General features: G+C 46.4%; 1 protein-coding gene across 1 annotated transcript in view; it reads right to left on the reverse strand.

The window, feature by feature from the left end:
* Window positions 1-3,243, reverse strand: part of Tob1 (transducer of ERBB2, 1) — a gene marked incomplete in the record, with an annotated part of 3,946 nt that extends 703 nt beyond the window's left edge. The window contains 2 exon segments of the mRNA XM_008838384.3: window positions 9-1,241; window positions 2,943-3,243. Of these exon segments, the coding sequence (XP_008836606.1) occupies window positions 66-1,097 (1,032 nt within the window).
* Between the last annotated feature and the right edge of the window lie 11,240 nt (window positions 3,244-14,483).

A 14,483-nucleotide genomic window follows, 5' to 3' on the forward strand; every position in this document is an offset into this window, starting at 1 on the left:
AAAAATTCCCCCCTTGGGCCGGTGCATTTAACTTGTAAGATACATTTTCTCTCTTTTGTTTTTTCTTAGTTAGCCATCACTGGCTGGAATTGCTGGTTAGAATACTGCATGTTATTTAAGCTAAAATTCAAGCCATCTACGAAAGACTTCTCGTTGAGCCCCCCATAGGCAGCAAACACATCAAAGGCATTACTGTACTGGAGAGGACTGAGGTTAAGGGGGCTGTCACCTGGGAACATTCCATTGGTACTACGACCTTGACCCTGCATGTTAGGAAAAATAAATTCCTTGGCATTGGGAGACAGAGCAGAGGTTTTCTGCTGTGGCTGCTGCGGCGGTGGTGGAGGCGGCGGTGGCTGGGACGGCTGCTGCGGCTGCGGCTGCTGCTGGCTGCCCAGGCCCAGACCGTACAGCGAGTGCATTGAGGAAGAGATGGCTTTCTGCTTCAGGAGGTCGTTCACATTCAGGCCGAGGTTGATCGGAGAAGTGCGTGCCACCTTGTTGCTTCGGCCACTATTCTTCATTTTGGTAGAGCCGAACTTGGTGGCAGCAAAAGTGGCAGTGGTAAAGGTTAAAGGCTGAGTGGACCGGGGCATGAAGGTAGGGCTGACAGCAGCAGAGTGGCCAAAGGGAGGCGATGGAGAGCTGGACACCGAGGAGGCAGGGTCACTTATGGGCATGAAAACCTGGGCCTCTGGGTTAAAGCTGTTTTTGATCTCCTTATCCAACTCACATCCATTTTCATTATTGTCATCCACATAAAGCACCTTGACTGGTCCCTTCTCACCAATTTGATAGGAAACCTCAAACGGGTCGATCCAAACACTAAGATCCTGCGGCAGATTGCCACGAACATCATCAATGTCCAAACCGCTCTCTTTGGATGCTTGTTCAATCACGGGGTCCACTTTCTCCCCTACATGTATACACCTAAACCCTGATCCTTTGTATGGCTTTTCAGGATACCAGTGTCCTTCATATTTCTTCTTAAGGAGTCTTTCAAGCTCTTCACCAAAAATGTTGACACGTCTCCTGGGAAGCTTATTGTACAGATATGAGATAATAAAATTTAGTGCTACTTGAATCTCAAGCTGCATAGCTGCTGTGCCACAAGTCAGGCTTGTCTCAACTTCTCCACCAGAAAAATAAAATCAAAAAAATCAGTTTGTGGCAGAGAAACAAATTCTCATTCAAAGTGCTGGTATTAGTAGGTTACCCTTCAACCTTTCCTGGTCTTGTTCCTTTAAAAACAAAACAAAGGCAAACACATCCTGGTAAGATGACCATAGTATCTCCAGAGCTGTTAAAAGTTTACCCACTGCAATTTTACTTTTGAAAATATCTAATAGGCTAGAAAGCCTGGAAAATAGAATCAGAACCAAATAAAGGAACAGAAACTAAGACAATAGAAAATTACTTATTGACCTTCCATATCTCGTGAGACACAGATTTACCGTTCAAACAGCATTTTAAATTCTTACTATTTACTGTTTCTGAATAGAACTTCAGAAGAAAGCCATCTCCAGAATACAGATCTTTCTTTTCCTCAACTGTCAGAGTATTTACTAGGAACTGTTCACTCACCCTCACTTTCAGAAACTGGTCATTAATTTCCTTGCTATTCACCACTTTAGAAGTGAATTCTGTATCTCAGCTCATTTTTGAAACATGTTTAAGTCTGTTCTACCTTAAAACTGGCAATCTGAGAAGTTACACAAATTATTTTAAATTTCAAAGTACATAGTGCTAGAATTAAAGGTACTAAATGAACTGTCACCCTAGTAAATGATAATTAGGAACCAAATTATCCCCTATAGGTATGGTCTTAAACATGCGAAGGGCACACTATATAATAATTGCACTTGTTCGTAATTTTTTTCTTTTCATCGTGTATTCCTCCACCCGCCCAGAAATCTGAAATTCCTTTCAGCAGCAGGTATAACAAAAGCCACCACCAACTTAAAGCAATTATTGATTACTCCGTGTAAACTGCAGGGTTTCTCAGTTTTAATTTTTAAAAAAACACCTCCTTCTCTGTCAGGATAAACGACAGCCGGGAGAGAGGCATGTAGGATAAGGTCGACCTTTAAACGTTTGCTGGATCAGCACTGGGTGGGGATAAGAAAAGATCAAGGGCAAACAGAAGATACTTCCAAAGGAGATCTCTTACTAAAGTTGATCAAAAAGGGCATTAAAAAAAATCAAGTTGGTGTTAATCCGTCTGTTCCATTTTCCATATTCTTGGTGACAAAGGGCAGAATCTTTCGTCTTTGCCCCCAAACTACACTTTCCAAGCCGAAAGCCGAGCGCCCGCAAAGGCAGCTGATTAAGCTGGATTGCTTTAAGGTGCAGCCGAGCGAAATTCAGGCTCGGTGGAAGGTAGTTTTTAAAGCAACGCCTTAAGACAGAGCTGTGAAGAATTACATAAACAGCCAGTTGGGTCTCATTAGATTTCTGCTCACAGCGCTGGGAGCCCAAGCGCTACGGCGGCGGCAGCAACAGCCAAGGGAGGTGGAGGAGGAGGAAGAGTACGAGCCTGCTCAGGGAGGAGGACGAGGAGGAGGAGCGCAGCCCCGGGAAATAGAAAGCAGGCTCTCCGCGGGCACCGGGCACCAGGCAGCCGGGCCACCTCCCCTCCCCCGCCGTAACCTGACCCTGCCATCCCCTCCCTCCGCCGCCCGCTCGTGGCTCCTGGGATGCGGCCAGCGCCCCGGAGCACCGGTCCCCCGGCCTGACCCGGGACCCCGGCACCCCCTCCCCCGCCGGGCCGCCGCTCCTCCAGGCCGCCTGTCGCCGGTCCCCCGCCCAGCTCCGGGCCGAGCCCGAAGCCGCTCCGGGCCCGTCCTCGAAGCCCGGGCTCGAAGGACGCTGCAGCCCCTCCCTCGGTGCCTCGGTGCGGCTCGGCCCCCGGCCGCCCCGGGCCGCCGCCCCGCGGTACTTACGGGTTGCTTTGGGGCTGCGTCCGCCTCGGAGCCGCGGCCGGGCGGGGGAGAAGGGGCGGCGGGGCGGGGGCGCGGGAGGGTCGAGGGCGGCGAGGCGGCTGAGTGCAAAGTGTCGCCACCGCCGGACGCGCGACGGAGGCCTCGAACCGGCCCGGGAGCTCGCTGCTCTGGCTCGGGGTGGCGGGGACCGTGGGGTCAGGCAAGCGCGCTCGCTTCCACACAGCCCGGCGGCCCGGCCCAGAGTCCCCGTACTGCGCTTACTCCGCGCCGGGCCAGAGCTTCGCTCCTTCTACTGCGGCGCGCGCCCCGCCTCTCGTTTTATAGACTCCTCCCCGCCCCCAGCCTCTGGGAGGGGGTGCGCGCGCCCGTTCTCGTCACACAGCTGAGGCGGTGCACCGAGTCCCCGCCCCGCAGCCTGGGCGGTGCCGAGGCTCCGTTCCTGCCCTGCCCCCCGACGCCATTGGCCAAGTCCAGCCTGCCCAGGTCCTGACGCCAGCGGGGGACGGAGCGCAGAGGGCCACGCCCTCTGGGTGCCGGGACGACCAATGGGCCGACGACCCTGGGAGGCTCGAGATGGGATTGGACGAGGCCCACAGGGGGCGGGGCGGCTGGCCCCCTGACAGGAAGGGGGAGGGGAGCGGAGCAGGTGGCTACGCGGCGGGCGACGGCCGCGAGGAGTCTCCGAGGCCCGAGGAGGGTGGGGAGAGTACGCGGAGAACTTCCATCGAGTGGGACTAAGACCTAGAAAAATCCCACTCGTAGGCGAGCTACCAAGTGGGTCTCCAGCCCACCCCAGGGAGACTAGGGAAGGCGCGAACTGTGACCTGGACTCGTGCGCTGGAGCCTTTGACTGTTCATCCCCGCAGGGCCTAGGCCAACTGCCACGCCGAGAGTGACAGCTGCAGAACCCAAAGCTGCCGAGCAGGGCTGGGGGTGGGGAAGAGAGGCCACCTCACTGCACCTCCCGCCCTGGTGACAGTTTAACTGCCCCGCAGTCTCCAGCCAGACCTCTCCAGGCGACCTGGCGGCAGCTTGGAGATGGGGGTGGCTTGAGATCGTAAGAAAAATCGTTTTATTCCACAAGTCCCGGCCCAGGCCTCCGTGCCCGAGGGTGTGGTGACACGATGCCAGACTGCCTCTGGGTCTGAGTGTGCACACACGCGTGCATTTCAAGCACTTCCATCCGGGTGCACAGAATAAACACCTTGCGCTACGTGCGGGATGGTCTTGTGCTGAACTGTGTGCGGGTGTCTAGGGAGTGGGGAAGGCAGAGACTCCGGGGTGCGGCTCAGCGCCTTTTCCACAACCTGCAGCAGGGAAATACGAGTTCCACTGGGTGTGGAACGGGGCGTTCCTCTCGGCTAAAAATAATTACTCACAGGTAGCAACGACGCCTGATTGGCCGCGCTGGACCTTAGCGACCAGGCGATTGGCTGTCAGGTATCCAGGAGACGGACGTCAAACTCGGACTGGGAAAAGGGCAGAGAAAGTCTAGGGGGAGCCGAGGAGAGGAGGGGGAGAAAGCGAAGCAATGAATGGGCCGCCCATCGCCTGGCCTTCCCCTTCCCTGTCCTTGGCGCACCGGGAGAGCTTCATGGAAAAACACTGGTGATAGTGCCGCCTCGCCCCGAAAACTGCAGGGCATTTCCAACCTGCTGTCAAGATGTTAAACCGCAACTCACTGTGTAGACCGGCTGTGCTCCTCCGGGCACAAACCCGCTTTAGGGGGCCGGCCAAGGGACTTTTCGTTTTAGGGACACAAAAATCTGGATGTCGCCTTTTCCACTCCGGCCGCTGGTGCGGGTTTTTCGCCGCCTCTTTTAGAAGGAACCGCATGGAGAAAGGCTATGTCTAAAGTGTCAATGCGTGTGTGAGAAGGGGAGGGTTTGTGGAATGGGCTGGAGGTGGAGACTGGTCAGGTGATTTATTCCTGTTTATTGTACAAATTTCCTAAAACTCGGGAAGCAATTTCTTAAGAACGTAGAAGCTTTAATCAGAGTCTTTGAATTGTTTCATTTTTAGTATTTGGGCTTTTTAGTAGCAGATTAGATTGTGAAAACATGGCAAGCATTTAAAATTAAAATGCTCTTTGCTGCTCAATATTTCAATATAAACTATACGTTGTTTTCCTCATTTGTGTAATTCTTGCTTTTCCAGGATAAACATTAATTGGTCACAAAATGAGATGCTTTAGATTCTATAGTTAGTTGTAAACAGAAATTGTAAGAGTCTAGGTATGATACTTTGGAAATGACTTTACCAAGAGAAACACTTGATTTTTCTTGTTCCCTAGAAGCATCATTTATTATCAGTAGGCAAATAGTGCTACTGTACCAAACGATCAGAATTGCAGGACCATGTGTTGGGCCATGTGTCTTGATTTGTAGTTTGGAAAATAGATGACTATAATTAGGGAGCATATTAGGCTTGGCTGAGATTAAAATGTCTCACTAAAAATAGATGAATCATAATTTTGTCAAGCTTATCTGTACTTTTCAAGCATTCTCTGGAGGAAAGGAACAATATTCCTATTTTCCAAATATCCTCAATTTATAATTCCAGATGCAAAATGCTAGAGCAATTATCTGTTAAAGACTGGCTCAATATCAATAACAGCAAATTTAATTTCTAAGAAATTCAGGTGTCAAGAATATCTGAGTTAGTTGGCCATGGTGATGCACAACTGTAAATCCCAGCACTTGGATTGAGACAGAAGGATCATAAGTTTAAAGCCAGCTGTGCTATCCAGCAAGTTCCAGGCAAGCCTGAGCTACACAGTGAGACTCTAGCTTAAACAAAACAGACAGGGCCGGGCATGGTGGCGCATGCCTTTAATCCCAGCACTTGGGAAGAACAGGCAGGCGGATCTCTGTGAGTTCGAGGCCAGCCCGGTCTACATAGTAAGTTCCAGGTCACCTGGGACTACAGGGAGACCCTGTCTCAAAAAGACCAAAAAAACCCAAACAGACAAAAAGTGTTATGAATGTTATAAGTTAATTCACAGGAGAGTATAAGACCATCAAGCCAAATATAAATGTGTGCATGCACAGACACACACACACACACACACACAATATACATCTGAAATTTGATACCCATACCAAATAATGAAGCTGTCTTTCAAATAGCAGACTCTTATGCCAATCACAAGATTTACAATTCTTTTTCTCTTACTTGTTTGTTTATTTTTGAGGTAGGCTCTCACTAGGTATCCAAGGCTGGCTTCAAACTCAACTATCCTCCTGCCTTAACCTCAGGAGTGCTGGGGTTACAGGCTTATACCACTATACCCAGTTAAAACACACACACACACACACACACACACACACACACATCTACTATGTAACATTTACTTTAGAATTCTACAGCAATGTAGACTGCTAAATTATCACTTAGATTTAATATCGATTTATAGAGATAAAAAGAATTTGCTCTCAGGCTCCAGGTAGAGCAATCAAGAGAGATTCCTCTCAGGGGCTGGTGACTCAGGAATATAATGTCAGGTACTCTGGATGATAAGGCAGGAGGATTGGAAGTTCAAGACTTGCCTGGACTACAAATGAAGTTCAGGATCTACCTGGGCAACCTAGTGAAGCCATGTTTCAAAAAGCGATAAAGAGCAGACTGTAGCTAAGTGGCAGAGGGCTTGAAAAATAGAAAGAAAAGCCTCTGTCTCTCGAAACCACAGCCCCCTTTCACATCCTCACATCTTTTGGAGAGTGGTTTTATCTTATTTTTATTTTTATTTTTTATTTCTTGACACAGGGTCTCCCTTGTAGCTCCAGCTGACCTCAATCTCAGAGAGATCTGCCTGCTTCTGCCTCCTGAGTACTGGGACTAAGGGCATGCACCACCATGCCCAGTGACTGCCTCACATCTTGAAAGAGTCCCAGAAGGGTGCCCTATAATAAAGATAATACTTTTTTGGTAAATATCTAATATCATTATGAAATATAGTTCTTGGGGCTGGAGAGATGACTCAGCAGTTAAGAGCACTGGCTGATCTGCAGAGGACCCAGGTTTGGTTCCCAGCACCCACAGGGTGACTAACAACTGTCTCCAGTTCCAGGAGAATCTGATGTTCTCTTCTAACCTCTATGGTCTTTGAACAACATGGATGCATTTACATACATGCAGGCAATACACTAATACACATAAAATAAAAAACATTTTAAAAAATATGTAGTTTTTCAATGATTTTATTTTAATTATATGTATGTATGCATGTCTGTATGTAGGCATATGCACACGAGTGCACATGCCCACAAAGGCCAGAGGTGTTGGAGCCCCCTGGAGCTGGAGTTAACAGATAGGTACTGGGTAAGTCTAGTGGGTACTGGGAACCAAACTCTGATCCTCTGCAGAAGCAGTGTGAGCTCATAACCATTGAGCCATCTCTCAGCCCCAAAATACAGTGTTTGAAAGTGCCCTGAACCACACAAACACACACTCACATACACACACATACATGCACATACATCATTTCTGAGAAAAGAAAAATCCTAAATTTTCTAATTCTTACTCTGTTTTTTTGTAAACAGAAACAAAATTATTGGAGAACAGCTATTGCCTAGTGTATTTACTAAGGATCATTGCACTTCTAGAGAACTGACCTTTTGCCTTCATTAGAAAATAAGGCAGGCCGGACGTGGTGGTGCACACTTTTAGTCTCAGGAGGCAGAGGCAGGTAGACCTCTGTGAGTTCAAGGCCAGCCTGGTCTACATAGTGAGTTCCAGGCCAGCTGGGTTTACAGGAGCCCGTCTCAAGAAGATTCCCCCCAAAAAAGAAAATAAGGCAATATACAGATATGACTTATTGTTACTTATTTCTTAAATAGTTGTAACACATAAACCATAGCATATACATTTTTTTAATTTAAGATTTTTATTTTTAGTGTATATGAGTATTTTGCCTGCATATATATCATGTGCATGCAGTGCCCAAGGAGACTAGAAGAGGGCATTGGATCCCCTAGAACTGAAGTTAAGGATAGTTGTTAGCCACCACGTGGGTGCTAGTAACCTAACCTGGGTCCTCTACAAAAGCAGCCAGTGCTCTTAACTGCTGATCCATCTCTCTAACCTATATGTATGTATTTTTTTTAAATTAATAACAATTATACTCTGGGTGTGTGGGATAGCTTTAGTTGTCAACTTGACATGTGGTTAGAGGGAGCCGTAATTGGGGAATTGCTTCCATTGGACTGGCCTATGGCTACGTCTGTGGGGTATTTTCTTGATTTTTGGGTGATGTGGGAGGCCACAGCCCACTGTGGGTGGAGCCAACCCTGGGCAGGTTGTTCTGTATTGTATAAGAAAGCAGGCTGAGCACGGGCCAGGGGAGCAAGCCATTCCTCCATGGCCTGTGCTTTAGGTTCTGCCTCCAGGTTCCTGCCCTGAGTTCCTACCTTGGGGTCCCTGATGAACTATGATCTGGGACATGTAAGCCAAACAAACCCTTTCCTCCCCAAGTTGGTATTGGTCAGCGTGTTTTGTCACAGCAATGGAGAAACAAACCAGTACAATGGCTGGGGTGGTACATGGCTCTAATACCAGCATTCTGGAAACTGAGGCAGAATTTTGAGTTCCAGGCCACCCTGGGATACACAATGAGACTGCCTCAAAAACCAAACTTATATGCTAGGAGCCAGGTATGGTAACTAATATCTATAATCCCAACACTTTGGAGGTAGAGGCAGAAGGATCAGTTCAAGGTCATCCTCAGCTACTTGGTGAATTAGAGATCAACATGGGTTCCATGACAACCTATCTCAACAAACAAAACCTCACAAAAATGTTATGCTAGTCAAGGTGGCCTAGCTTTTGAGGGGCCAATGCATGAAGATCCCAAGGTCAGCCTGGACTAGGTTAGGGAGAATCTATCTCAAGAAAACAAAATGGAAGCTGGAGATATGGTTCAGTGGTTAAGAGCACTGACTGCTCTTGCAGAGGACCTGGGTTTGATTTCCAGGCCCCACATGACAACTAACAAGTGTCCTTAACTCCAGTTCCAGGGGATCTGATGCCCTCTTCTGATCTCCTCAGGCATTGCATGACATGGATGCACTTACATACATGTAGGCATAGCACTCATACACATAAAATTAAAAAATAATAAAATGTTAAAAAAAAAGAAAACAAAATGATAGCTGGGCGTGGTGGCACACGCCTTTAGTCCCAGCACTCAGGAGGCTGAGGCAGGTGGATCTTTGTGAGTTCAAAGCCAGCTTGGTCTCCATAGTGAGTTCCAGGCCAGCTGAGGCTACAGGGAGACACTGTCTCAAAAAAGACCAATAATAATAATAAGAAGAAGAACATGAAGAAGAGGAAGAAGAAAACAAAATGATAAAGTAATTGAGCTTTTACCAAGTAAACAAGATCTCTCCTAATTTGCCAAAGGATGGTCATGCACTTGTGTCTGAGGAAACCTCAGAGTAGTTTCCTGTGACTTCTACCTTGTAGAAGACTTCTGAGCTTGTAGAAGAGGGCCATGCCTTCTGTAGAGCAGACTGGCACTCAGATATGTGTGATTAAAAGATAACTAGATAATGCTGAACAAACCTTTTACTCTTGGAGCAAACAATTCCACTGAAGCAACTTAGGCAGAACAGAGAATGTCTCCATCCAACCTGCTCCTTCCCTATTATGATGAGCAAAAGTCCAAAGCAAATCTTTAAGTGACTTTCCATTAGCCAAGGACGAGGATTTGATTTCAGCAAGAGATTATAGTGCAGATTCTAGGAGCGATACAGTGTTCAAGACATTCTGAGTACAAAGAACATTTATTTAAAGTTCTCCATGAGTGAATGTTATTAGAGTACTTTAAATACATTTTAAAGCATGGGTTGCATGTGTTATTATGTAGCTTGGCTTACTAAAATAGTATATAGTTATACACAACCAATTGTGGCAGACACTGGTTCGAGCTCAATGAATTCCCACGCCCCCTTCCTCTCCCCAGTCTTCCTGACTAAAGAGGCTGTAGCAGAGCTAACTGTGCTATTTCCCAGGCTTCAGTGCAGTAGGGGCAGTGTTGTGACACTGCTTTACCAATGTCATGCAAAAGTCAACTGGGATGGATTTGGGGTATCAAAGGGGTTGGCTTCAATTACTGTTACTGCCTAACAAGCTATCCCAAACACCCATCTGTCGTGGTAGAAAGCACCCATTGTGCTGTGCCTGTGGACCTTGTCTGTCAGGAATTTCGATGGGCACATGGGCAGGGCATCTGTGCTCCATGGTGACTAGAACCTCAGAAGACTCACATACTCAAGAATCATCTGGAACAGATCTGTGTAGTGGAACTCTCTCCAAAGACGGAAAGGGGCCACATATGTGTTGCCCAATATGCTAGCCACAGGGCTACCAAGCCCATGAACTGTGGCCAGGGAGGCTAGGGAACTGGATTTTAATGCTATTTCATTTTAATTAAGTTTAACTTTAAATAACCATGTGTGGTCAGCGATTCCTGAGTGGACAGTGCAAGTCTGCAGACTGGTGCACATGGCTCACTGCTGGGCTGCGATGACTCAAATACTAGGCTCAGTTGGCACCATCGCAATGGTCTCTACGCTCCCCACAGAGCCTGGGCTTCTCACGGCCTGGCGGCTGGTTCTGAGAGGAAAAATTCCAAGAGGGAGTTTCTGGAGAGTGAACACATTAAGAGAGCCATGTGGAAGCCACGTGGCCTTCTATGACCCAGCCTCAGAAACATTTCTACCAAACTGTGTGGCTTGAAGTAATCACAAACTAGGTTCCAGGAGTGAGAACCTCACCCTCGCCTCTCCAGGGAAAGTGGCAAAGAATCTGGACCATTTAAAAAAAAAAAATTCCACCAGTAGCCAGGCATCTGGTTTTTGCTTGTAATCCCAGTGGGATGATAGAGAATTCAAGGCCAGCCTAGACGACACAGTAAGACCCTGTCTCAAAACTTATGGGCTGGGGGTATACCTCAGTGTATACTACCTAGCATGTACAAGGGCCTAGGTTCAGTCCTTTGCACTACACAAATAAATGATAAATAAACCATGGAGGCCTTTGAATGTGGATCTGATTGGAAAGCTTCAGTAGATTTCTTATAAACCTGAAAAAGAAAACACAAGTTAGCCACAGAAATAGGGGCTCTGACCAATGCTAGTAACTACCGGGCATCTGGTTTACTATTTATTTATTTATTTATTTATTTATTTATTTATTTATTTATTTATTTATTACTTTTTTGGTGTTTTTGAGACAGAGTCTCCCTGTAGCCCCAGCTGGCCTAGAACCCACTGTGTTGACCAGGCTGGCCTCAAACTCACAGAGATCAGCCTGCTTCTGCCTCCCTGGTGCTGGGATTAATGGCGTGCACCACCACGCCCAGCTGGTTTACTTTTTAAATCACATTAAGTGCTCTGTGACTTTCGGCTGAAACTATCCCCAGAAAAAAACAAAACAGAAAAAAACCTCAAAACAAAACTATCCCCAATAGTAACTAATGTTTTTAAAGAAAACCTGAACTCAGTTCTTAAAAAAGCAAAATAGTGCCATGTGGTAGCACTCAGGAAACAGAGGCAGGCAGATCACTGTGAATTCCAGGCCAGCCTGAGCTACATAGTGAGACCCTGTCACAAAAAAAACAAAACAAAAATAAATTTTTTCATAGTATAAACTATTTAGGTCAATGAGATAGCTCAGTGGATGAAGGCTTTTTCCTTGCAAGCCTAATAACCTGTGTTCAATCCCTGAAACTCATATAAAGGCAAAGGAGAGAACAGACTCCACAGAATTGTCCACTGACCTCCCCACCAGCCATGACACGTGCACTGCCCCTCCCCTATGCCAAATAATAAATGTTTTAAAAAATCAGGCCTTCTCTCTCAAACCTAGAAATACTCATTGTAGGAAGCTTGGAACACACAGAGAGGAATATATAAAGAAAAGCACGAGGCATAATGCTGTACAATGGGATGCTCAGGCAAGAGGATCAGAAGTTCAAGGGCAGACCAGGCCACTCATATAGAATTCAAAGATAGCTTGAGCTGTATGTCAAGACTATCTCAAACACTAAAAATATAAAAAGCAAGAAGGAGGGATAACCTCCTTCTCACTTCTCCCTCATGGAGGGACAACCATGATGGGCCTCCTGCTCCATTTCTTTATGTGTCTGAGTATGTGTCTATGTGCTTGTGTTGTATGGACACGTGTATAACATGTGTACAGAGGCTAAAGGAAGCCATTGAATGTCCTGCTCGATCAACTCTCTGGCTTATTCCTTTGAGACAGGGTCTCATTGAAACTGGAGCTAGGGTGGTTGCCAGCAAGCTCCAGCCATCCTCCTGTCTCTGCCTTTCACAGTTTGAGTTTATAGGTGTGCACGTAGTCTCACCTAAGTTTTTACCTGGGTGCTGGGATTTGAACTCAGGTTATCGAGCTTGCACAGCAAGTGCTCTTTCCCACGGAGCCATCTCCAGGCCCTATCTGCAGTTCATCCATGAAGCTGTTCCTTTTTTCCCTGACTCATATAATTTTTAATGACTGCATACATTGCTTTCCATGGATTAATGATCATTTATCTAATCATTATTAGACATTAGTTCTTGAAACTCTTTCTGCAATAAGCTGTTTGTGTTTGTTTGTTTGCTTGTTTGCTTGTTTGTTTGAGACAAGGTCTCCCTGTAGCCATGGAGTTTACTATGAAGACCAGGCTGGCCTTGATCTCACAGAGATTTGCTTTTCTCCTCCTCCCAAGTAAGTGCAAGGACTAAAGGTATGCACTACCACACCTGGCTATATTAAGCAGAAATCTTTAGCTACATCTCTGATTATGTCCTTGGGTAAATTATACAGTAAACTTACCTGGTTTAAAAAAAAAAAAAAAAAGAACCCCTCCCCCAAGTGCCTAACAATTGAACTTAGGGCTCTGTGCATGTGACTTTACCACTGAGCCACAATCCCAACACAAGAAAGGGTATTTTTAAGGTTCTTAATACATAAGGGAAACCACTTTCCAATTCCCAGTATGGGCACATTTCAGCCTCAGTCCATTCCTAGCCATCATTTCCTACTAAACAATATTTTTCCAATTCTTGGTTACTATGATTATATCTTCTTGTTTAATTTGTGTTTCTTTGATGATTAAATGTAGACTAGGTATGATGTACCAGGTCTTTATATTACTGTTTGTATGAAAAAAAAATTTTTTTTGTCTTATTGAGACAAGGTCACCCTGTAGCCCCAGCTGGCCTGGAACTCACTATGTAGACCAGGCTGGCCTGGAACTCACAGAGCTACTCTATGTAGTGGCCTGGACCTCACAGAGATCTGCCTGCCTCTGCCTCCCAAGTGCTGGGATTAAAGGCATGTGCCTCCATGCCTGGTAAGTATGTAAAAAATTTCAATTAAAATTTTTATTTTATTACATATTATAATTATGTGTGTTTCCAGGTGTGTCTGTATATGTCTGTGTGATATATATGTGAGTGCTGGCACACGGGTGCCACAGCAGGCATGTGATGGCCAGAGGACATCTTTTGGGAGTCGATTTTCTACTTCTGCTGTGGGTTCTGGGGATTGAACTCAGGTTGTCAGGCTTGCACAGCAAGTGCATTTACCCCCTGAGCCAAGGCACAGGCCCCTTTATGTGCATTAAAAAAAAATCTAGGTCTCTTCTCTGAATTTCTGCTACAGCTCTAGGTGTTTTTCTCTTCAATCTGATGAAGATCTTGAATACCGCAAACTAATACATGACTGAGCATGATCTCAGTCATAAACTTCACTCAAGAATTTGCCCAAATGTTTTAAACCTGTGAGTTTGTAACATTCTGACTGACTCAAAGGTTATCAAGGAATGCATTTTTGAAAAGACAAAACCATTCTAGGTTGACAAGATGGCTCAAGCAGGTAAAGGCACTTGCCAAGGCTGATGACCTGAGTTCAGTTGCTGGGACCCACAGGGTGGAAAGAGGGAAATGACTTCAGAAAATGGTCTTTGACCTCCCCACACATGCCTGGCATGTAAGTGCAGGCACACATACACACACACACACACACACACATACACACACACACATGCACGCACGCACGCGCGCACACACACCTGTGAATTTTTTAAAAAGAGGAGAGCGAGTTCTAATGATTTTGTTGTTGTTGTTTTGTTATTTTGAGACAGGGTCTCATTGCATAGACCAGTCTGGCCTCAAGCTCACAGAGATTCACCTGCCTCATGCCTCCTGAGTGCTGGGATTAAAGTTGTGGGTGCCACCATGCCCAGCTGGGAGTTCTAATGATTTTTGGTTCATCTTTTTCTCCTTGGCCTTTCTACCACATTCCATGCTGCCTCCTGGCCACGACTTGCAACACTCTCTCTTGACTTTCAAGAGTTCATATGTTCTTTTATCAACATAGACATCCTCATGTGGCTCCCACTTCCTCCCTGTCTGAGCATAGAAGAGAAATCCTGAGGTGAAAGGCTTTGTGTTGGAGTAGTGATGTGGCTGGGTACGGCTGCCCCAGGCCTCAGCCCTCCAGTAATAATCAAGGCCGTCATCACCCTTATGGCCA

Source organism: Nannospalax galili, unplaced genomic scaffold (genome assembly GCF_000622305.1).
Source record: "Nannospalax galili isolate Female #2095 unplaced genomic scaffold, S.galili_v1.0 scaffold95, whole genome shotgun sequence".
NCBI classification, from domain to species: domain Eukaryota; kingdom Metazoa; phylum Chordata; class Mammalia; order Rodentia; family Spalacidae; genus Nannospalax; species Nannospalax galili.